Source organism: Cricetulus griseus, chromosome X (genome assembly GCF_003668045.3).
Source record: "Cricetulus griseus strain 17A/GY chromosome X, alternate assembly CriGri-PICRH-1.0, whole genome shotgun sequence".
NCBI lineage: Eukaryota > Metazoa > Chordata > Mammalia > Rodentia > Cricetidae > Cricetulus > Cricetulus griseus.
This window is the reverse complement of record NC_048604.1, coordinates 108935365-108961372: the sequence shown is the minus strand read 5'-3', so window position 1 is coordinate 108961372 and position 26008 is coordinate 108935365. Positions and strand designations below refer to the sequence as shown.

The 26008-nt window shown below is 41.6% G+C and overlaps 1 protein-coding gene across 1 annotated transcript; it reads left to right on the top strand.

Moving 5' to 3' along the window:
• Positions 1-5897: 5897 nt before the first annotated feature.
• Alas2 (5'-aminolevulinate synthase 2) lies at positions 5898-24742 on the top strand. The gene is made up of 10 exons (XM_035449882.1): positions 5898-6078; positions 7251-7373; positions 8299-8409; positions 11483-11705; positions 12538-12722; positions 15526-15705; positions 17869-18033; positions 19369-19637; positions 21031-21193; positions 24579-24742. Exons 1-10 carry the CDS (start codon positions 5898-5900, stop codon positions 24740-24742), a joined length of 1764 nt encoding a protein of 587 aa, XP_035305773.1.
• Positions 24743-26008: the final 1266 nt, after the last annotated feature.

Below are 26008 nucleotides of genomic sequence, written 5' to 3'. Positions count from 1 at the left end.
ACTGTTCTAAATTTCCATCAATGAGGGAGTGTTTAAATGAATTACAATTTGGATTCCTTAATATTGCTACTCTACTAAATAGTGGATTTATATGGAAAGACATCTATTGTTTATTGGCACATGGCCATGTGGAAAAAGGAAAATGGCACATAATATGTTGACCAACATCTTATTTATGTAGATGTAATATTAATGATAACAACTTGCTACAGATATTAAATTACCTAGTTATAACATAGTCTCATTGCTCTAGGTTTCAGAAAGGAATGGAGAATAAGAAATGAGAGCAAAAAATTAAAAGGTATAATAAGGATTGGGAAGTAGAAAACAGAGAAATCCAGAGTTTTAATTGTACATTCTGAGTTTGTAGCTGGGCTACAGACTTCTAGTTGGGTAATTATCAGTAGGTTTTCATCCCCCTCCCAAGCCTTAGTTTCTTTATCTGTACCACAGAGATAACAGTGCCTCTATCTTAAGGTTCTTATGAGACCAAGTAATCAATGTAAAGCAATTAACAGCATGAGGTACAGAGAAATGACAGTCCATCAACACTAGCTCTTATTTCTCAGACTAGGTACTGTGCCAAATGTTCATACATTTATTGAAGTGATACAACATCTTTTGAATTGACATAGCTTCCCATGGAGATTGACAACTAGAAGTCTTAAGAGCACATGTATTCTAGGTCAGACTCCAGGGCCCTCTCTACTTGTACTAGCCTTTCTGGCCTTTACTGCCCACTTTACAGTTGAGGGAACTTTGGTCAGAGGCAGGATTGTGCTGAAGGTGCCCTGGCTCTATAGGGATGGCATGATCTCAAAAATCAAATGAGTTAATTTTACCACGCCAGAGGGAGAAGAGGAAGAAAATAGAAAGGGAAAAGACAGAACAGGGGGGAGTGAGAAGTGAAAAGAGACTACTCTGTTTTTTATCTTTAGCAGAGGCCAGAGATACCTTAGGGCCAAGGCAGAAGGCGGGGTGGGTGGGGCTGAGACAGAGGCAGGGGTGAAGTCTTGCTTCCTAGCCCACAGCACTCACTGTCTTTGCTTCGTCCTCAGTGCAGGGCAACAGGTAAGAGCTGCTTTCAGCTGCTTTCTGGGCTCCCACCCCCACTGTTGCATGTTGAGTTAGACCTGATTTTGGAGTTTCACAGAAACTGTCTCTCCTGTTTGAGGCTTTCCTTTCTTCCCCCTCTCCCTCTTTTATTAGTTTTCAGTATCATTCATCTTACTCTGCTTACTGACATTCATGCTTTCTCTTACTTTTCCCTCAATGGACTTTTCTCTGTACCCCTGTCCCCTCCTGTCACCTTCCTCAACTCTGTAACTTACTCTCCTTCAGTTTCTGTCTTTTCTGTCTCTTCCTCTCCTCTGCTTCTCTAGAAGGCATCCTTACATTTCTTCCAAAATTCTCCACCCCCTCCCGCTTGAGCCTTTTCTGTGTGCTTGGCCTAGAAGCAGAGTTTAAGGTTACAGAGCCTTGGGTGGAGGTTGGGGCAGATGTAGGGAAGGAAAACTGAAGGGTTTGGTGAGGGTGGCTAAGAATGGTAAGGCAGGATGGGAGGAATTGAGAGGTTGAATAATTAGCAGAAATAAGGGGAAGAGGGTGAAAGAGGAATGTAGCCATTGTGCAGAAAGGCAAGAGATTTTTATTGTATCAGTCTTCATTCACTGTGAGACCCCAGGCAGGTAATTTATCCTTTGGCCAAAGGGCCTACCCACAATTTCCATAGATCTCTTACTTTTGGTTTTGTGATCTACAAAAAGAAACTATTGTTTCTATTCTCTTCTCATTCTCTAGCAGTAGGAAAGAGGATATTAGGAGGGGAGGTAATGACTGATGCTTCCAGCCCCTGGAAGAAGTAACAGATTCTCCTCTAGACTTAAAATGATTCTTAAAAGCAGGCCACGAGTAATGGCAGATGGGAAAGAGAAGCTGCTAGAGTGGCTTCTGGCTTCTTCATGGTCATGGTGGCTCTTTCTAGCCCATGGGACTGCAAACTGACACAAAATTGTAGAATTGTAGAGATGCAGAAAAAAAAAAAAAACCTTTGAGTGTTGATGCCACTTGGCCTGAAAATTCACCATTATCTCTTTGATTTTGTTTTAAGATTACTTTTCTAGGCAGTGGGGTGTAGAAATCATCAAATGGTAGAACTAATAAATGTTCAATAGTACCTCAAATCCTACTGTCGACATCTGAGGAAAGCATTTACCATAAAAGATAAATACACAGTAAAGGGGCCTATATTTGTTTAGCAGTGGCTTGGTGTCTAGAGTCAAGCCCCCTGCTAAGAAAATATGTAATGTGTGGATCACGGATCCACCGTAGCTAAATTAGGGGTCTTTTGAGCCAGACTGCCTACGTTGAAACCCTGCTTCCTTCATTTACCAGTTCTGTGACCTGGATGAGTCATTAGATCTTTTGGGGCCTCAGTTTCACAGCATTGTCCTGAGGACTAAACAAGTCAATGTATGCAGAGCATTTACAATAGTGAGAGCTCTGCTAACATTTGAACATCAGAACCAGAAGGGAAATTATGAAATTTCCTATCTAATTCAATGTTTGTTTTGAAAACCAAGGTTCAGAAGGTGGGGGGAATTGGGGTGGGAACCCAAATTTACTGTTCAACTGTTAAGTTTTAGTAAGAGTGAGACAAAAATATCATCACCAGCTTTCCATACTTGACACTGATGTGTTTATGATGTGACTCCTTGGGTCCAGAGCATATGTTTTGTTATTGAGAAAAGATCTGCCACTGAGTCTTGACTGGCTTGGAACTAGGCATCCCAGGCTGGCATGGGATTCAGGGTCCTCCTGTCTCAGCTTCCTGTGTGTGTCAAGATTCCCAGTTAAAAATCTATGATCTTAATACCCTCAATTGCTGAAATGTTTACTCTGTTCAATTTCAGTCATTCCCTTCTCATATTGAGTAGTGATCTGCAGCACACACTGTCCAAAGTAACTGCACTAAAAGTTACAGGTCATAATGATATTCAGGAAGCTCAGGGTGAGCCACGAGATGTTGTAATTGACGCTTTAAAATAATTCAAGAATTCAATCCATGTCAAGAAGTACCCTGTATTTTCCCCAGGAACTTCAGTAAATTATGGCCAATAGTTCCATAGAGCTGATAAGTATACTTGACCTTTTCATGGGAAGCAGGCCTTAATCCACCATCATTTCAGGGCAGGACTGTACTTTGCTTCTAATCTTAAGGGCTTTCTTTCTCACTATATACTTCAATGTTGTTGCCATTGTCAGTGTTGATTGATGTCAGATAAGTTCGTAGGAACTTGCAAGGACCTGGGCCAGCCATCTTGACTCACTACAGATTGCCAGAGCCAGTCTTGGCCAGATGCTCAGGTGTGATTCCAGGAAGGGGTTCTTCTTCTCTCCCACACCCTGGGCTCATCTTAGGGAGTGGCCAAACCCCAGAGGCGATAAACTCTGGGGGCTTTATCTATGGTCTGCAGGCTCAGCCTTGAGTGCTTTAGTCCTCATGGGCAGGCCGTCAGAAGGAAGACTTTTATTTCCAGATACGAGGTAGGCACTGGATCCAATCAATGGCCTACCATGTGATGCTGGTAATTACCTCACATTTGGCAACACATCAAAGTCAAGACCCAGAAAGGAGAAAGTGCGTTGCCCAAAAACATTGAACAAAGGAGCTAGGAAGCCAGAATTTAAACTAGAAAGTTGAACTTTTTATGCTGAATGGTTCACATGTATTTTCGTTTTGGTTTGGTTTTCTTTTGCCTTTTCACTTAATTCTTCTAATCAGCTTTCTGCTTTTGCCATCACAGGGTCAATATACTCAGGCCCACAAATTAACTCAGGCTGCTGTGAGGATTGCTATGTAAAGTGAGAGGTGGGTGCCTGTTCTGTGAAGTTAGGGAGATGAAATAAGTTACCAACAGGATAAGCCCATGAGTTCTTCCTGTTCCCTAGTTCCTCATGTAATTTAGCCTTATACACTGAGGGTGCAGTTAGATTTTTCTCAGTAGCTTTCTTGGTAGAGCTGGGGCCTCGGTCTTCCCCCTTTCTCTCATCTCTCTCCTACTGTACTGTACTTTATCTTGCCCTTTGATTCTGGACCTACAACTGGCCACAGTTTTTCCAATCTGTTTCTCACTCTTGTTCTCTCTGTCTTTCATTTTGGTATCCCTCGATCTTACCTCCTTATAGGCTTCCTCCTCCCCTACACCCATTGCATATATATGTCACTGTCTCTTGATCTTTTGATTTAAAAAAATTCTCTTTTTCATTCAGTTTCTCTCCTACCATCCCAAGTAGAGTCATGGTCCCCTTCCCCAAGTCTTTATTGTCTAACCCTCCCCCTTTATCTTGGTGGTCCACTCGGCCCTTGCTAGATTCTTTTCTCTCCTACTTAATTTTCAGTTTTTATGTATTACTCTAGGCTACCTGATGTCTCTTTGTTTGTCCCTACTGGTATAGTCGTTTCTCTTTCTCTTGCCATATTATCTTTCCCTATTTCCTGTATTTCCCATTATCTTCTTGTCTTGTCTTTCAGAATCAAGTCTTCCTCCCCATGGCTGTTTTTATCACTTCCTTGTTCCCCTTCCTTCCAGCTTTGAAGTCTTTCTCATTCTTAGTTTCTGGTTTTCCTCCTCCAGCACCACACTTCTGTTTTCTATCTTTTATCTTTCTGAAGTTGTCTTCATTCTTTGAATCCCCCAGCACGCTTCCCCCTCTCTCTATTGAAGATTATAGTTATTCATTAACTTTCTCCAAAATTCAGCCAATACTCACTGACAGTTATATGTCATTTGCTTTGTCTCTGTCTATTGATTTTTCTCCTATCTTTTCTCTCCCTTGGCCTCTGCCTTCTTCACTGATCCACACAGATTATGTCTGTCAGCCTTCTTGGGTTTATTTTTACCTCTGCCTTTATCTGTGTTTACCCCAAAGTCAGGAGAAAATCCAAACATATCAAAATACCAACCTAGTGGTACACAGCTGTTGGGTACATGCCTGCCCTTTTCTTGTTTCCTGGATCTCCTTAATTTAACAGGCAGCTTGCTTCCAGCTCCTTCTCCTTCGCTGGAAGAGCATTCTAAGGACTATCCATCCTCAGGAGTTATGGTGAATGGGATCTGTTTGCATTAGCAGGCCAAATTTTCATGTGGTTGAGGATAATAGTCTTTTGTTTGTTTTCTTTCTTTCTTTTTGTTTTTTTTTCAAGACAGGGTTTCTTTGTAGCTTTGGAGGCTGTCCTGGAACTCACTCAGTAGACCAGGCAAGCCTCGAACTTACAGAGATCCACCTTTCTCTTCCTCCCAAGTGCTGGGATTAAAGGTATGGCCACCACTGCCCAGCTTGTTTTGTTTTTTGAGACAGGATTTCTTGTGTAGCCTTGGCTGTCCTGGAACCCACTTTGTAGACCAGGCTGGCCTCAAACTCCCAGAGATCTACCTGCCTCTGCCTCTGCCTCTGCCTCCTAAATGCTGGGATTAAAGGAGTGGATCATCACACCCAGCTTAGGATAATAGTTTTAGGAAGACAGTGGACTCAAGTGTTGATCAAAGGGTTGATTGTCAGATGTCATCTGCCATTCACAAAGGCATTTCAAGGATCCACACAACCATTGAGCAGCTGGTGCCAAAATAAGTCAGAATGCAGGTTTTTTGGCCTCTATTTAGAAATCTCTCCCTTGCCCCTTTATCTAGTGGTGTTTCTCCTTTCTCCCTCACATTTTAACACTAGGGAGTCCTTTCTGAGAAGGATAGCAAGATGACATCTGAGGAAGGCAACAAACTTTGAGTGGGAAACTAAAGCAAAGAATTAAACATAGGCATGACTTATTTGGCTTTTGGCCAGACCCTCATGATGGACTTTCATCTTTTCCACAATTTCTACAGGACTTTGGGCTCGAGATGGTGGCAGCAGCTGTGTTGCTACGGTCCTGCCCAGTGCTCTCTCGGGGCCCCACAGGCCTCGTAGGCAAAGCGGCTAAGACTTACCAGTTCCTATTTGGTATTGGACGCTGTCCCATCCTGGCTACCCATGGACCAACCTGTTCTCAAATCCACCTTAAGGCAACAAAGGCTGGAGGAGGTAAGAAGAGGTTATTGGCAAAAGGGAATATCTGGATCATAAAGACAAGGTTCCAAGTCTGACTATCACTACTTAATAGCTTGGAGAGTCAGTATGAAAAATGTCAAGACAGAATGAATTGACCTAAAAAATATACCCAGGCTATGTCTTCTGCCAGAGTCTTTCTAGAGCAGGAATTTTCAACCTTCCTAATGCTGTGACCCTTTAAAATAGGTCCGCAGGTTGTGGTGACCCACAACCATAAAACTGTCTTTATTGCTACTTCATAACTGTAATTTTGCTGCTGTTATATTTTTATTAACGAATTTATTTATTTTATATCCCAGCTGCAATTTCCCTTCCCTCCTCTCCTCCAAGTTCCTCTCCTACCCCTCTGTTTCCACCCCCATATCCTACTCCTCTGTTACTGTTTAGGAAAGGGCAGGTCTCCCAAGACTTCAATAAAACATGACATATCAAGTTGCAATAAGACTAATAACCTCCCCAACAATTAAGGCTGGGTAAGGTGACCCAATATTAGGAGTAGGGTTCCAACAACCAATAAAAGCGTCAGAGACAGACCCTGTATCCCACAGTTAGGGGTCCCACAAAGGATCAGTGAATTGTAATGTATCTCATATGCAGAATATCTGATATGCCATCCCTGAGAAAAGGTCATCTGACCCCCAAAAGGGTTGTGACCCACAGATTGAGAACCACTGATACAGAGTCTTATTTCCATGTCCTTCACACACTATACTTCCTCCATCCAGGTTGAAAGAGATTGAAATTGCTCAAATCAATTTTCTTGTCCTACAATTCCTGGCATTTGCATTTGACATATGACCTTCTCCTATACTCTCCTCTCATACTTCTCATTCAACACTGCATTATTGCTTCTGCACAGCCTGCCTAGACCTCTAGCCTATCCAATACCAACTCATCGTCCCATCCCTTGTATCTTCTAGACTCCATTTGTCCTGTCCTTTCTCCCACTGTTCCCAAGGTGCTGTCAGTGTGTGCCACTTCTCCCTGCTTAGAAACTCCGCCAGCAGTAAAACCAGATTCATTTAACTCCTCGTTTCTATCATAGGCTGTGGTAGGACTCTGGGATATAGTAAGTCTCAGTAATCATTGCTGAGTAGAATGCATAGCTAAGAATGAACCTCCATTACTTTCTCACCCTTGTGTAGACTCTCCATCTTGGGCCAAGAGTCATTGTCCTTTCATGATGTCAGAACTCCAAGATGGGAAGAGCAAGATTGTGCAAAAGGCAGCTCCAGAAGTCCAAGAGGATGTCAAGACTTTCAAGACAGGTTGGAGACAACCTCCACACTATCCAACCTCTGTTCCTAATGATTGATCCCACTTTACTATACTCTTAAGCTTAGCAAATCCAAGGGAAGCTACTATACATTCTATGATGGGCAGTCTGAGCCTTTTACAGGGGAGCCTCCTCAGGTAGTTGATTAGACTGTGTACTGAAGTACATCCACCTCAACACATACACATGCACAAACTCCTGTAACGTTTAGCTGTCAGTCTAAAATGTGCCCTCCTCTCTCCCAGACAGCTAAATGGAATCCAAAGGGATGGGATCCCAAATTAAGCAAGACCATATTATGAGAGTCTGGGTTTGTATGAAGAAAAGGGGCTCGAGAATAGATAAATCCTTTAGTTTTCACACAAAATAGTCCATTAATTAGCCTTCATTCCCTGACAAGTACTTTGAATTGCCAAATTTTTTAAAAAGAAATTCAAATAAAGTTTTGTCTTCACCAAGTCACACTTTACGAGGGTACAGAGTTCAAGGACAACTGGCCAAAGCATCCAAGACAATTACACTTAGGGATGGCCATCCTATTGACATCTTTTACAGGCCACTTTGGGCTATCACTAAGAACAAAAAAGTCAAAGACTGAAATTTAATGATGTTCAGAAAAGAAGACTAAAATGCACTGAACTCTCAAGTGCAGGGTCTAGGGTGCATTTTCTGGTTACCTTATGCAAAGGGAACTCTCGATGGGAAGTGTGAGTTACCTTAAAGAAGGCTTCCCAGTATTCTAAGAGTTGCTACTTGAGGAAATAAGTACAAGCTTACTTTGCAGAAGAATTCTCCAGGAGACTTCTATACTTTATAAACTTGAATTTCTATACATCACACTGAACCTAAAGAGAACAAAAATACTATCTATCTTTCTTCTCTCTCTTCATGCCAATTAATTCCATATTCCCTCTCAGACCTGCTGAGTTCCTTGGATTCAACCATCCCAAGCCAACCATTCCCTAGTTTCCAGGATCCAGAGCAGATTGAAGGGGCGATTACACACCTGATCCAGAACAATATTACTGGTGAGTTTGCTGAGATGGAAATAAAGGGCTTGGTAACAGGGAAGGAGCTACTGAAAGGGTGTGTGACACAAGATAAGATATGAAATGGGAAGATTTTTAAACCAAAGAGACTTTAACATTAAGCTTTAGTGATGATGCTGCTGGCTTTGTAACTAAATCACTTCATTCAAACACTCACCTCAATAGTTTGTAAGGAAAGATAAAATTACACTTACAGTATTTCTAGCTTGCTATGAGGTCTCCTTAAAAATAAGCTTATCTAGATTATTTCTTTTCTATATTTCCCTCAAAATTTCTCACCTTCACAGATTCCCTTTCCATCTCCTACATTCATTTTTCATAAAAGAATTTGCTTCATTTTTCTAGTATAGGAATAAGGAATTATTTTTAAGAGATACAGGAAAAAAAGAGTAAATTACCACCTACCATTAACTTTTTGCTGTATTTTCTCTCAGACACACCTTCCTATGGCTACACACACACACACACACACACACACACACACACAGAGAGAGAGAGAGAGAGAGAGAGAGAGAGAGAGAGAGAGAGAGACAGACAGACACAGACAGAGAGACAGAGACAGAAAGACACAGAGAGAGAAAAACAGACAGATGTAGAGAAGCAGCGACACAGAGACAGAGAATTTCCCAGCCACTCTCTTAATAATACTTGTGGTTTTTTCAGAAATATGACCTTATTACCTCCAGAGTTTATTGTGATACTTTGTTCATGTTAACAACATGACCTCATATCGTTTATTTCATGGCCATCAGCACAGAGCTGCATAATGATTATTAATGGCGGAATTGTATTCTGTAATGTGGATACATCATTATTCATTTAACCAAGAACCTATAGTTCTTTCTATTGCTTTTGTATTCTTCCACTTAGACTGCATGCTAGTTTTACATCCATATGAATACACCCAATGAAAATTCATGGTTTTACCTTTTTCATTATTTAAATCAACATGTCACTTACTGAATGCACATTTAATTGCTATATGACCTTGGTCAATTTAGCTGATCTTTTTATGCCTCAATTCCTTCAAATGTAAAATACAGATTATAATAGAACTTTGCATATACGGTTGATGTGAGAAATCAATGGAATAGCATCTTTAAGGTTCCTAGAAGTAGGTTTTACATGTATTAGGCATTCACTAATGCTGGCTGGCTATAATAATGTAATAAAATACTATTTTTAATTTCAACAACTATTATTATTATCTTCTGATTATACCATTATTACCACATACCAATATAAGTGTTGTCATCTGATTCTCACAAATCATCAAGGAAAGATTTCTATACTCTCATTTGTTCCTCCCTCACCTGGTTCCCCTTCTTTACTAGTCAGCTCCCTCTTTTTGCTTTCCTATTACATGTACTCCATTGCCTTCTCTAATTCCCACTTTCCTTCCATAAGATCTCTTTCTCAGCCTATGGTCCCTTTTCGAGTTCTCGACCTACAAATACAAATATACAAACACACACACTATATACAGAATTTTAAATTTAGGTCCCATATATATATATATTTTTTCATGCTCATTCATATATATATATATATGTACATATATATGTATATGTATATATATATATATTCATGCTCATTGATATATATATATATATATATATATGAATGACTGGCTTATATTATTTAATAAAATGATTTTCATCCCTATCCATTTTCCAGCAAATGTCATAATTTCATTTTTATAGCTGCACAAAATTACACTGTCTTATATGTACCACATCTTTATTATCCACTCATTTGTTGATGGCTGTTTCTATTTGCTCGCAATTGTGCATAGTACAGCTACAGACATGGATGTGCAAGTATCTTTGTGGTATGCTGACTTAGAGTCATTGGGTACATGCTCAGGAGTGATGAGTCATATAGTAGTCCTATTTTTAATTGATTCTTTCGAAGTTTTATTATTATCATTTTCAATCATGCATGCATGCATTTGTGTATGCACACACATGTGTGATAATGCCTTTGGGAGCCAGATATGTCCAATCCACTGGACTTGGAGTTACAGGAAGTTGTGAGCCACTTGATGTGGTTGCTGAACACTTGATGTAGAGTCCTCTATAAGAGCAGCATGAGTTACTGAGTCCCTATTCTTTTTCAAAGGAACTTCCATACTGATTTCCACAGCTGCTATAGTTACTTTCTCACCCTTAGTGTATAAGAGTTCCTCTTTGCCCACATACTCACCAGAATTTTTTGTCATATGTTTTCCTGATAATAGCCATTCTGACTGAAGTGAGATGGAACTGAAAAGTAGTTTAGCCAGGCAGTGGTGGTGCAGGCCTTTAATCCTAGCACTTGGGAGGTAGAAGTAGGCAGATCTCTGTGAGTTTGAGGCCAGCCTGGTCTACAAAGCGAGTTCCAAAACTGCCTCAATAGCTACTGAGAAACCAATTTTAAAAAAATAATATAAATCTGTATTTCCCCGGTGGCTAAGGATGGAAAGTACTTAGTGTCCATTTGAATTTTTCTTTTGAGAATTATCTATTCAGTTCATCAGCCCATTTAGCAACTGAAAGATTTGTGGGGGCTTTTTGGTGTTTAAGAGGATTCTTTGCTGGCTCAGAGTCACATAGCTATTCCGTGAGAAGAGACTTGACTACAAACTAAATGTAACAATGTTCGTTTCTCTGAGACTGAAGTAGTAACTCTTGTAAAGCATCTTCCACACTAAGTCTGGAAAGAAAGATGAGGCCATGCTAAGCCTGGAAAGCCTGACGAAACCTGTGAATGAATTATTGAGTTAATGAGTGAGTGAGCAAAGTGATGGTTGAATGAAATAGAGAGTTAGTGTGAACTAGGGCTAGGGAAGATTGCTCAGTGTACACATACACAGGCAAGTACACATATCATATTAAACAACAGAATAAAAAAGGCCAGTTAATGAGAACCAAAAAGACATTTTTGACCAAATAAATAAATAATACATGGAAAGAGAATTTCAAAAATTAAAATCAGCAAGATGAGTAAAATAAAAACTAGTCAGGAAGAGATTTGAGCTGAATTATTCTTATCTCTATTTCTACTCCTGCAGGAAGCCAGGCCTTCGGTTATGACCAATTTTTCAGAGACAAGATCATGGAGAAGAAACAGGACCACACCTACCGTGTGTTCAAGACTGTGAATCGCTGGGCTGATGCCTACCCCTTTGCTCAACACTTCTCTGAGGCATCTATGACCTCAAAGGATGTTTCTGTCTGGTGTAGCAATGACTATTTGGGCATAAGCAGGCACCCTCGTGTCTTGCAGGCCATACAGTGAGTAGTAGAGTGTATACTATGAGCTGTGGGGCACATATAGAGATCTAGAGTCACACTAGTAGTGGACACCTTGATTCTACCAGCATCTCTTTTGTACAAGTCCCGCCCTGCCCCCAGCATAGCTACTCTCAGATACAAACTAAGTCATTCAACACATCACACTTTCTAAACTACTGTTTGTCTGGTGTGCAGGATGATAAGGAAACTAAGAAAGGCTCCCTGATTCCATGAACTAGAAACAAAATATAGAATGGTGTGTGTGTGTGTGTGTGTGTGTGTGTGTGTGTGTGTGTGTGTGTGTGTATGAGAGAGAGAGAGAGAGAGAGAGAGAGAGAGAGAGAGAGAGAGAATTCCTAGAGAGAGAGCTAGAAAGAGAGAGATCCTTTAGCTTTTTCAAACTACTGAAGCTATATCTAGTTTCTACCTCCATCTCAACATTTGTTATTCTTTCCCCTACTTCAGCAGTTCTCAACCTATGGGTCACGATTGCTTTGGTGTTTGAATGACCCTTTCACAGGCTTCACCTATAACCATTCTATCATATCAGATATTTACATTGCAATTTATTAACAGTAGAAAAATTACAGTTACGGAGCAGCAACAAAATAATCTTAAGGTTAGTTAGGGGGTCACCATAACATGAGGAACTGTATTAAAGCGTCAAGGCTTTAAGAAGGTTGAGAACCACTGCTCTACTTGGTCACAAAGAGCACCATTTAAACAGGACCTCTTAAGTTAGCACTGATGACATTAAAGAAGGTTTTCCTATTCTCTCAGTGCCTAACAAGGTTTTGTTTTGTTTTTCCTTGTCTTGTTTTCTTGGGGCCAGGGAGACCCTGCAGAATCATGGAGCTGGAGCTGGTGGTACCCGCAATATCTCAGGTACCAGCAAGTTTCATGTGGAACTTGAACAGGAGCTGGCTGAACTGCACCGGAAGGACTCAGCCCTGCTCTTCTCCTCCTGTTTTGTGGCCAACGATTCTACTCTCTTTACACTGGCCAAGCTTCTGCCAGGTGAGCACAAGGTCTGAGATTTGTTCAAGACTGATGTCCTGCAATAGTGCATCCAGCCTCACTAGCTGGCCCCTCTCTTTTTGAGTTCACTTGTTTCTTCTGTCCTTCCTTTTCACCTGCCATGCATAGTCTTAACAGTGGATGCTTACATCCCTCTGCTTTCACTCCCACCACACCTAGGTTAAGGGTCAGCACCAGGAAATCGTGCCTAACCTCACAGAATGGTAACAATGTAAACTCATCATTTCTAACACATAAAGTCTTTTACCTCCACAATCTTCAAAATTTTTTTCTCTAAAAGCTTTACCTCCATCCTTCACTCTTAACATATAACCCAGGTCCTACACAAACAATACAGAAACCACTGGATAGCTTTTCCTTACTTATTGACATGCAATCTATAAATCTATCTGTTCATCAACATGTCTTCATTGTTTCACTTTACCATGAAATATACTTCCCCCTTCTTGCCTAAAAGCATGCCTTCAACTATGCACTAGAGCCCATCTTGCCACTTTCCCACTCTCTACTCAATGCCATCCCCTCAAATGCCTTCCATCAGTCTGATGGATACAATGTTCCACATCTATGTCAATCCTGGGCTCATACAAGTGCTCAGAGAGAGACCACTAAAATGTCATATTCCTTAACCTCTACTCAGAGCATTTCATGTCTCTGGGACAATTTTGCCAAATCCCCTTCTCCTCTCTCCTTCCAGAAGATGTGTTTACCTCCTAATACATTGAAAGCAGAAGACACCAGACAGAATTATCCTCAACTATCAACAAACACCTACCAACTTATATGCATCCCCACTTTTCCTCTCACTCTTTGCTTCCTGTAACAGTACAAGACATGCCCCCTTTTCTTGTTGACTAGTGTTTCCATTGGGGCACTGGTCATTGTCCATTATACTCAGAAACTTCTTCCTCCAATCCACCTCCCATTTTGTGTGTGTGTGTGTGTGTGTGTGTGTGTGTGTGCGCGCGTGTGTGCGCATGCGCGCGTGTCTGTCTGTCTGTCTTTCCCCCATGCCCCCTCCAACCTTCTGTCCCTGTACCCCTCTGTATCTTTTGCCTCTCACTCTATTTAAATATGTTTAAGTCTCTTGCCTCATCACTCTGTAGCTACTACTGGGCAGACTTTCTCCTGCCTGTAAGAGGTACAATGCATGAGAAGTCTTTGTACTTGCTGTCTGAAACTTCACTGCACACTTCAAAACTACTTTGTGAACACTTATTCTAAGGTCATTCGGAACCCCTAAATAAAGTCAACATCTTGGGTGCTTCTTTCTGATCAATTCTTTACTCTTCCTCAACCAATACAATTCAGCACTTTTTCATTTTACTACCATCATCCTAGTCTAACCAACACCATTTTCTTGATTTGTTCTTTTTCCTACAATCTGTTCTTCATAATTTGTAACAATGTTTTATTATATAAATCTACCTTTGTCCTTTCCCTGTTGAAAACTCTTTGATGGCTCCCTCTTGCCCCTAGGATCACATGTAGACTACATCATGGCTTCTAACTAAACCAAATCTTAAGATGGGCATAGATCTACATTTGTCATCATACTTCCTGAAGGCTGAGTCCAAAAGACTACACAGTGGATTACAGCCTAGTCTGGGCTACAGAATGAGACTCTAACTCCAAAAACAAACAAACAAAAACCCCTGAATTCTATTACACACATATCTTTTAAACCTCACCTTTTAACATCCTTCTCTTACTCATTCCCTCATTTATAAATTAGTCATTTGTTTATACATTCACTCATTTAAAAATGTTTCCTTAATAGCTAGGCATTGGTGGCGCATGCCTTTAATCCCAGCACTCTGGAGGCAGAGGCAGGTGGATCTCTGTGAGTTTGAGACCAGCCTGGTCTCCAGAGCGAGTGCCAGGATAGGCTCCAAAGCTACACAGAGAAACCCTGTCTCGAAAACCAAAAAAAAAAAAAAAAAAAAGTTTCCTTAGCATTCTGTGTACTGGGAACAAGGGATTAAAAATGTTTGGACTTTCCTCTCAAGAAACTTCCAGCTAGGCATACCAAGTACTGGAAGAAACCACGATTCATTGTTTTTTTCTCAACCGGAAGTTGACTCTTATTTTATTAAAGACCACAGTTCCTTATTGTCTATGAAATTTGAGGGTTCTATGGGACAGATAGATCCCTTTCCATACCTCCCTGCCCTCCCCAAAGAGCCGAGTAAGAATCTCTCCATTCATGTCCTAAAGAAAACCCTTTTGTGGTGCTTAGCTTGTTCCTTGTACAGTGAAGTGGTCATTATCTGCTCTTTTTGCTGTGAACTGTTGTGATCTTATGATTCCATCAGTGAAACCTGATAAGCATCCATCTTTGTAATTATAAACAGATGGGTGCTACCTGGAAAAGGTGAAGTACCAAGCAGACCAGGGAGAATCTAGTAGCATTGGTTCAAGTCTATAAGCTTTCCCCACAAATTCTTTACCAAGTTTTGATTTTCCAAGAGTCAAGGAGAATGAACCTACACCCTGTAATTGAGAAACTCAAGGTTCCTGGGAAATTTAATTTTCTTTCCCTTCAAGACAGTCAAGAGGCCATGGCTTGGTGTCCTTGGCGAGAGGAATATAAGAGTTCCTGGACAGGGGATTGTGCCAAGGGAGGAAGAGTTGTGTTACAAAAGTTTCCAAAGGAGGAGGAAGAAGAGCAGGTCTTCAGAGGGTAAAGGGTTTAGTCTTTCTTCTCCTGCTAGGTCATACCTGGAGTATGAAGTAGGAGTAGTGAGACAGAAGCTTAACAATTACACATCTGTTTCCTCAGGGTGCGAGATCTACTCAGATGCAGGCAATCATGCTTCCATGATCCAAGGTATTCGCAACAGTGGTGTAGCCAAATTTGTCTTCAGGCATAATGACCCAGACCATCTGAAGAAACTTCTTGAGAAGTCCAATCCCAAGACACCCAAAATTGTGGCCTTTGAGACTGTTCACTCCATGGATGGTACGTATGCATGTGTTTGAGTGCATGTTTACCAGTATTGATATCTCATAAAAACATGATGATAATAACAACTAACATTTGTATGGTGTCTAGTATACTATGCAATTATTTACAGTTTGTACGTATTAACTCACTAAATCATCGGGATGATTCTATGAAGTAGGTTCTACTATTATTATTATTATTGTTGTTGTTGTTGTTGTTGCATGAATAAACTGAGACATGAACAAATGGCGTCACAGGTCATACAGGTAGTAAATGTCAAAGGAGAGGAAGCTATTACATTTTTTTATTAATTAAATTTATTTATTTTACATTCCAAACACAGTTTCTTCCCTTCTTCTCCGCCTACCTCCCCTTATCCTCCCCCAATCTACTCCTCTTCTGTATCTGTTCACAAAGGGACAGGCTTCCCATGAGTATCAACAAAATATGGCATATCAAGTTGCAGTAAGACTAAGCATCACCCCATGTATTTAGGTTGGGAAAGGAGAGTCAGTATGAGGACTAGGGTTCCAAAATCCAGAACAAGAGTCAGAGACAACCCCTGATCCCACTGCTAGGGGTCCTATAAGAAGACCAAGCCACACAACTGTCACATATATACAGAAGGCCTAGGTCATACCCATGTAGGCTGCATGATTGTCAGTCCAGACTCTGTGAGCTCCTATGAGCCAGATTAGTTAATTCTGTGGGTTTTCTTGTGGGAGGAAGGATTTGTACAAGCTATTACATTCTTATAGAAAAAGAAACTAAAGTCCACAAAGAGCATCAAAGTTTGTTTTAGTGCCTCATTAAATTCATGGCAAAATGATTATTTTTTACTAGGTCAAATAACTCTACTTCCCTACATGCCACTCTTTCCATAAAGAATGATAGCAAGTCAGTCACGGCAGTGTCTGCTCTCTACAGTGGCAAAGTTTACAAACTCTTGCCTAGGATTCCATGAAATACTGGAGTCAAAACATGTTTTCAAGTCCGACAGATTTGGATTTACATCCCACCTTTGATATAATTATCTGTGTGAACTTGGGGAATTTTCAAACCCTCTGAGCCTCAGTTTTCTTTACCGTAAAATGTCTGGTTGTAGAATTCTAGGTGACAGAAGTCATTCCATTTATTATACTTTAACAGAAATCAATGACTTTATTCTCCCACCTCCTTTCTTGTAGCAACTGAAATGAGGCCCAGAGCTGTCTATTGCTGGTTCTGTGTACCAGAAGTCATGTGTTTTAGGTATCTGCTTCTGGATTTACTTAAGGGAAGAGGTCCTCATTTCATGTCAAGGTGTCACTTTTCCAAGTGAAACAAGAGAGTATGCTTAATATTCTCTGATTTATATAACCACACGCACCATAAACAACATGCCATCACAAACTGTCCATGTTCAAATACTAGCATAACTATTAGCTTGAGCAAGTTTTAAAAATATGTATCTATTATTGTATATGATGTGTATGTGGGTACCCACGACAGAGCACACATGTGGAGGTCAGAGGGCAATTCTGTGAAATTGGCCCACTCCTTCCATCTTGGTTCTGGAAATCTATCAGGTTACCAGGCTATGCAGCAGGCATTGTCACCTGTTCAGCCATTTTACTAGCTCTTAGTGTGAGTTTTTAAAATTCCTTTCACTTGCACTTAGCTGATTTGCAAAATGCTGGTAATAACAGAATATCCCTGAACACTAAATGAATTAACACACATAAAGTACTCAGTCATGTTCAGCAGCACATTTCTACAATCATAAGGAAAGTAAAACCAGCACACATGCATATTTTTAACATGGAACAACTATTCAAGTTTTCCTAGTGGAAATTATGGGCTGCAATCACACTAGTTACACTTGCAAATGAACTGTTTCTTCTTTTCTTTTGGTAGAAACTGCCTACCCTGTCAATACGAGATGTGGGTTTCTGCTTCTGAAATGATACCAGAACTATCAAACTGTCTTATCTCAAGTCCCATCTTCTATTGTTGGTTGTCCTTATGTTTTGCTACCTTTTCCCCATTATAGTTTTTTTAGTAAATTATTTATTTTATGTACATTGGTGTTTTGCCTGAATGTATGCCTGTGTGAGGATGTCGGATCCCTGGGAACATGCCATGTGGTTGCTGGGGAAGGGTTATGATTTCCTACTCCTTTCCCTGGGCTTTTCTCAGGTGCCATCTGTCCTCTGGAGGAATTGTGTGATGTGGCCCACCAGTATGGGGCCTTGACCTTCGTGGATGAAGTCCATGCTGTAGGACTGTATGGAACCCGGGGTGCGGGGATTGGGGAGCGTGATGGAATTATGCACAAGCTTGACATCATCTCTGGAACTCTTGGTGAGTGTCTTAGGGTTACTATTTCTGTGATAAAGCATCATAACCAAAAGCAACTTGGGGGACAAAAGTGTTTATTTGGCTTACATATCCCAAATCACAGTTCATTGAGAGAAGCCAAGGCAGGGAGAGGGAATCTAAAGCAGGAGCTCAAACCAGGTGTAAACCTGGAGGCAAGAGTTCATGCAGAGGCCATGGAGGGGTGTTGCTTACTGGCTTGCTCCTCATGGCTTGCCTTGCCTGATTTCTTTTTTTAACCATCTTTTTAAAAAAATTTACATACCAATTTCAGTTTCCCCTCTCTCCCCTGCTCCCTGCTCCCCGAATCTTCCCTCCACCCTCCCCCTTCATCCACTCCTCAGAGAGGGTGAGGACTCCCATGGAGAGTCAACAAAGTCTGTCACATCAAGTTGATAGCCTACTTTCTTATAGAATCCTGAACCACCACTAGCGGCCCAGGGTGGTATCGCCCACAACGGGCTGGGCTCTCCCACATCAATCACTAATTAAGAAAATGCCCTACAGCCGGGTGGTGGTGGCGCACACCTTGAATCCCAGCATTCGGGAGGCAGAGGCAGGCAGATCTCTGTGAGTTCAAGACCAGCCTGGTCTATAAGAGCTAGTTCCAGGACAGCCTCCAAAGCCACAGAGAAACCCTGTCTCAAAAACAACAACAACAAAAATGTCCTACAGGCTTGCCTACAGGCCAGTCTTATGGAGGCATTTCCCACCTGAGGTTCCCTCCTCTCAGATGACTACTGCTTGTATCAAGTTGACATAAAACTAGCCAGGCAGTGAACAAACATTCTGGGCATCCCTTATATGCAATCAAGAGAAGTAGCCCTAGCCAGACCTATTTCTTCTTCCTGTGCACAACTATAGGAGTTAATTGGAAAGAATTTATAACCCTAGGCTTTTGTCCTACCAAATCATCTCTTTCTCATCCCAGTGCAGAGTCACTGAGAATGTCTGGAAAAGTTTTTCTAAAAGGCTCCTGAACTGGTCCATATAGCTGAATTCAACTAGAATAAGAAGAAAATGGTTTCCCTCCCGACACCAGCCCCAAGTCTCATGTTAGTTATTCTCCAGGCTGTAATCAACTAGAGGTCCCCACCCTGTTCTGGCCTATCTAGTCACCACATATGGCAGTATGTGGCAGTCCTATCTCAGAACCACAGAACTATCAACTCGGACATGCATGTGAGAGATGTGCAGAGGACTGGGAAAGCAGGCTGGAGGCCCAGCTTCTGCTGTACCTGCCTGTTTACCTGGGGCATTATCCTGCCCCTCTGGGGACTGATCATCAGGTCTGTGCATAACTTCTATTCTTGTTTATAGGCAAGGCCTTTGGCTGCGTTGGTGGCTATATTGCCAGCACTCGGGACTTGGTGGACATGGTACGCTCCTATGCTGCAGGCTTCATCTTCACCACTTCACTGCCTCCCATGGTGCTCTCTGGAGCTCTAGAATCTGTGCGTCTTCTTAAGGGAGAGGAGGGGCAAGCCCTGAGGCGTGCACACCAGCGAAATGTCAAGCATATGCGCCAGCTACTAATGGATAGGGGCTTTCCTGTCATCCCCTGCCCCAGCCACATCATCCCCATCAGGGTGAGAACTCCATCATGCCCCCTTCCTTCCCTACCTTCCTTTCCTGCTGCCTTCCTACTTCCTGTAAACTACTTCCTGCCCCTTCAATCAACACTTTGCTTTCTTATGACACACCCCCAAACACAGACTTAGTGTCACTTTTGGTCCCTGTTTTGCAAAATTAGTCACTATAGAGTAACCTGTCTTTTTTCATCAATCATTGCCCCGCTATTACCAAACTGCTCTGGTCTTCATATATTGAACTCATAATTTAGTGTTTTTCAAATTGTTTATAAAAACTATTAGTGAACCACAAAATCTGTTTAGTGGGTTATACTTAGCACTAAAAATAGGGAAATGCAGAATAGAAAATGTTGGAACATAACAACACACAGTAATGGCTATCCATTTGTTCAGGTTTGTATGTACTAACATCTGATTATACTGTAAAACATATTTCTTACTAACAGTTGAGGTAAAAGAAAAAGTCATAGAAATAGCTGGTACTTTGGATCCCTAGGTGTGTTTAAAATCAACCAATGCTCCTTTCTTAAATGACATATATTTATGTGAGTCAGTTAAATCAGGGTGTAAGAAGGACAGTTCTTGTGACAATTTTGTGGATAACAAGGAAAGAATCCTCAGTATCCATGAATGACTAGTTCCAGCCCTGCCCCTGGTCCATATCAGCTTGTACAAAATAGTGTTACAATTCCATATTATCTATTCGGTCTTCCAAGACACATTTAATCTTCTCTACACGTCCAATAACACCAAATTCAAACAAGAACTACTTAGCCATTAAAATGTACTGTTTTGCAAGTATCAACAAGAACATCTGTACATTAAAGAAATATTTTTCTTTTTTATTTTTTTTGAGACCCCGTTTCTCTATGGCTTTGGAGGCTGTCCTGAAACTAGCTCTTGTAGACCAGGCTGGTCTCCACCTGCCTCTGCCTCCCGAGTGCTGGGATTAAAGGCGTGCGCCACCAACGCCTGGCTGATATTTATTTTTTTAATCTGAGGCTGGTAAATACTTGATGAAGAACACAGAGAAACAGAGGGCCAACTGAAGTTACTCTGTTTAGATGTCTAATTTTTAAATTAACTTAGTGACAGCAACCCAGAAGTACCCTGCCTTTCCAACAACACCAATATAACCAATGTGTTTGTTGCACAAATAGTATCAAGACAAGATACCAGCTCTAGCCCTCCTTCAAATCTCATTGCTGGCTCGGGGCTCCCCTTGATAGAGATTCTGGAGCTGTCACTGCCTAAGCCCTTTACGAAAAACAATCTGTCCCTAAATTCAGTGGTGTTCCTTGATCTGGTTACCTCCACCTCCTTAACAGAGCTAGTGTGCAATAGTGGCCCCAGAGTGAGAGGTACTGAAAGGCCTTTCTTTTGAGCCCAGGTGGGTGATGCAGCACTCAACAGCAAGATCTGTGATCTCCTGCTCTCCAAACACAGCATCTATGTGCAGGCTATCAACTACCCAACAGTGCCACGGGGTGAGGAGCTGCTACGCTTGGCACCCTCCCCCCACCACAGCCCTCAGATGATGGAAAACTTTGTGGGTGAGTTCTCAGCATGGGTGTCTACATGTTCCTTCCCCTTAAGTCTCAGGATCCAAAGAGGCTGAGAGACTAGATTTTGTTTGATTCAAAACACATTTCTAGAAGCATTCATTGTGTACCAGGGTCACAAATGAATGGGAAACAGCACATAGATTTACTGGGCTCTAGTTTGGTTGGGGAGATCAGAGACACAAACAGTAGCAGATACAAACAATGATACCAGGTGAAATCAAAGATTAAGAAAGATAGTTACTGTGGGAGCAGAGAGGAAAGTACTAACCTAACCTTCGGGATTCAAGATACGTTTCCTAGGGGGAAGGGACCTCTGAGCTGAACCTTACTAGGTAAGTGGGTTTAGACCAAGAGAAGAGGGTTGATAGGTATTCCAAGAGGAGGAAGGAACACAAAGACAGGAGGAAGGTGAGGAGGCACTACATGTGAAGAACAATAATAGCTGAGTTTGCTTGCATGTGCTCCAAACCCCCTTGGGAGTTGGAAGCAGGGACATCAGAAGTTCAACGTCAGTCTTGGCTACACAGCTAGTTTGAGGCCAGTGTATATGGAATAAGGAGGCCAGTTCTTAAAAACAACAATGAAGAACAGAAATTGCTGGAATGGAGATTAGTAGGATGGGGAGGTCGATCTATGAGCTACAAGGACAATATAAACAAGGACTAGGTTTAGAGGCCAGTAGAGCTCAGCTTGGATGACAATTTTGTGTATTCACCCAATGTTCACTGTATTTCTTTTGGGTGTATTTGTGAGACTGTAATTTAATTACACTTCTACCTTCCATTTCCTCCCTGAACACCCTTCCATATATACCTCCTCACTCTCCTTCATCAAATTGTTACTGCGTGTGTGTGTGTGTGTGTGTGTGTGTGTGTGTGTGTGTGTGTGTGTGTGTGTGTGTGTGTATCTCTTGACTGTATATAAAGTCACTTGTATGTATGCTGGCAGGGTGTATTTTTAAACATAGAACCTGACACATGGCAGTCGCTCATTCTAGGTCTCTTGGATGAAATTTATGTAGACAATCAATGGCAGAGGAGACAGATCCAGACTGGTCTAGTACAATGAGCAGAGTGGCTATGGAGTGCAAGTAAACTAGAGTGATTTATAGGTGAGCAAGTCTTTGTGGTCCGCATTGAACTACATGTGGATATAGTGCCAAGATTTTAGAATCAAAGAATTCCAGCAGCAATAAGTAGATAGGAAAAGAGGGCATGTACTGACAAGTCATTCTGTCTAGAGCATAGGCAGCATAATTTGAAGAAGATAGTTAGGTGCTATTAATCCATTCATTCACTTAAAAACATCAAATAAAGCTACCTAGTCTCCATCACTAACGATGTGCCAAGCACTGTTTGAAATGTATTAACTCACTTAATACACAAGCTAGCGATGCCTTTATAATTTTGATTTTGTATTATGTACAAATTGAAGTATAAAAAGTTACTGGTCCATGGTCACATAGGCACTAGGGTCCTGACTAATCTCCATGGTCATAGCTACTAGGCTTCTATGAGTGGAAGATTCAGACTCTTAGACCTTTCTGTTCAGTCTCTTCAATAGTTCTGGGATTGAGTCACAGAGCCCTCAGTGCTTAGGCCTCTGAGTGCTCACTTCTGCAGGAGAGATACATGAGACATCTCCCACTGCTCAATCCCACAGCCAATTCATGCTGAAATCCTGTGCATCTTAGCTTCTTGCAAACCTAGTTTCCTTGCTCTGTTGCTGTTTCTTGAAAAATATATCAATATATTTCCCCCCCCTCATTTCCTTGATTCTCTGGGATTTTTCCAAAACCCCAAATATTGCTCCATTTCCTAAATCTCTTCATTATTGGTGTTGCATTTTCTAAACCTCCAGAATCCTCTAGAACAGTGACCTCTAAGGTAATGTACTCAAGATGACCCATAGGCCGATAAAATGTATCACAGTTTAATATGCAAGATGACATTAACAAATATACATAATATACAACTAAATACAGGTTGGAGGTACCTGCTAAACCATGAATACTGATAAGGATGTTTAGCCCAAAATTTGTAGGGACCCCTAGATTACAGAACAAAGTTGACGCTCCTTTACTATAACATTCAGTGCTTTCTATATGGTGCTGTTTGTGCTCTGTCCTATTCGCTCCCATCCTGCCACATGCATTCTTTTTCTCTAGCTGTGTCCAATGAATTCAAGTTCCCTTACTGTGCTTTGTTGAATCAGTCATCCATTATCCCATGGCTTACTTCTCTTTATCTTCTAGTCTTAACTATCCCTTCAATAGATGTCTATGTGTACTTACTATGGGCTAGACACTGTGCTAGGAACCTAGTAATAGACAAAAATACAAAACCCTTCTGGAGCTTAACTCTAGTTAAAAGGGATGATTAACTTTTTCTCGTTCAAAGGTTAAGTGGAAACATAAAGCAGAAAAGGTGACAATAAGTACTTCAGGCAGGCGCTGGCTTGGAGGAAGGCCAAAAGTTTGAAATGGCCAGGGTAGAAAACACTGAGGTGACACTGGAAAAAGATTTGATGGCGACAAAAAGGTTATCTGGGTAAATATCTAATGCGCAGCCCAGAGAATAGTTCAAGACAAATACCCAAAGACAGAGATAGTCCTCTTATATTTGGGGAACAAGAAGATGGGTGTGGATGGATGGTATAGGTAAGTAGCAGAAAAAGTGAGCAAATTAGGCTTGGTGGAGGGCAGAAATATAAATAGTTCAGTTGTGTCCACAGTTAGATATGTTAGACATAGCTATTAGGCAGCCAAACAGAGATACAAAAATGCTACTGAATATACAAGTCTGGAAACTGATGCAGCATTCTAGGAAAGCTGGAAATCAGATTTTCAGACATCAGCATGGATGGTGTTTAAGAACACAATACTAGATTGTACCAGCAAGGGATAGGCAAAATAAGGGTTTGAACAGAGATCACGACACACTTGAAGTACTTCCACAGTTGGGTCATATTCCCTCCCCTGGGTCCCTACACACCCTAGGAATGTGCTCCTTACCCTATCTCACAAAACCGATACCACAGTATGGTTACTTGTAGTGTCATCTTTATCAGGATAGGACTTTCTAAGCAGAGAGATTCTCTTTTAGGCTTACACATGTCCTTCATGTAGGGAGTGGTACAGGCTAGTACAGCATGGTTTTAAATCTTGTCACAGGCATGATTTCCTGTCTTTTATACATACATCACAGCATCAACAGACAAATGGTAGCATTCATGGATCACACTGAAGTAAAGAAATCTACTTCCAGACCCAAGTTCCCTCAAAATATTGAGTCAAGATCTTATTGCATTTGTAGCAACAAGGGTTTTAGTAGACCAAGTCTAATTCTTTCTCTCTTCTATTATCCCTTTTCAGAGAAGCTGCTGCTAGCCTGGACTGAAGTGGGACTGCCCCTCCAGGATGTGTCTGTGGCTGCATGCAATTTCTGTCATCGTCCTGTCCACTTTGAGCTTATGAGTGAGTGGGAGAGATCCTACTTTGGGAACATGGGACCCCAATATGTTACCACCTATGCCTAAGAAGCCAGCTGCCTTAAATGCCCACTCCACTTGCACTCCTTTTGGGGATGGGCTTCTTCCTGCTCTCTGCTTTGTTGTGTGTTTCTAGATGATTTGATTCTGAAAATAAAGAGCAATCTGAAGCATTCGCAGCCCCTTGGTGGACAAAGAACAGGCAACTGTACTATACAGACTCACTTAGACAAGTCTCAGCCCCACAAGGAAACTGCCCTGACCTGCAGGGCACCATGCGAGCTCACACCCCGAAGTGCTGCAGTCACCAAAGAACTGGGAAAGAGAGTCGGGCGGAAACAAAGAACCAGACAGCAAGACAGGTTTCTGATCAAGCTGCAAATTTTTATTTTTCACAGGGACCTTATATAGGGGTGCCATGCGGGGAGCTTGGCAGGCAGGGAGATGTTGTTTGAGGCTGCTTGCCTGATAACCAGACTGAGAAATGTCCCTGTGTGTAAGTCCTTGAAGGAAAGCGAGGAGTCCAGGATGCTTGGCAAGGTCGGACAGTGCGAGTGTCTAGGGGCCGCAAGTGCTAAATGTTAGTTGGGTTAAAGAATACATGGGGGAAGGGTTGCTAGGTAACCTGACCGTGAAAAGTTTCTTTCTTTCTACAAGCTACTTTTATAGACCCAAATGCTATGCATCAGAAGGGAATGATTGAAGGCAGCTATCCTTTTAACATAAGGGGTTATTGTTAAAATGCTGGCAACTTTCTCTGAAGCACCCCAAGTCTCTTACAGGTCCAAGGTTACTTTTGCCATGGCCCATGACAGGAAACCACAGATTTCTTTGTGTGTGTGTGTGTGTGTGTGTGTGTGTGTGTGTGTGTGTGTGTGTGTGTGTGTGTGTGTGTGTGTGGGGGATTAGAGACGGTTTCTCTGTGGCTTTGGAGGCTGTCCTGGAACTAGCTCTTGTAGACCAGGCTGGTCTTGAACTCACAGAGATCTGCCTGCCTCTGACTCCCGAGTGCTGGGATTAAAGGCGTGCACCACTACTGCCTAGCCCACTGATTTCTTATTAGTCTGACCACTCTATTTTACTGACAGGGAAAGCCACATTTAGGAAGAGGAAAGAAATACCCCTAAACTGTCTGGGAAGCTATACCAAGAGCTAAACTTGAAGTGGCTTTCTCAATGGTTTCAACAAAAATTCAGGACTCTCTTCACTGATAGACCTGGAGAGCTGAGCCCCAGGTAGCCTCTGATGTCAGAAGACAGAGTGGTTCTCAACTAAAGATACACTGTTCTTTGGGAATGACAGCTTTCCCAAACC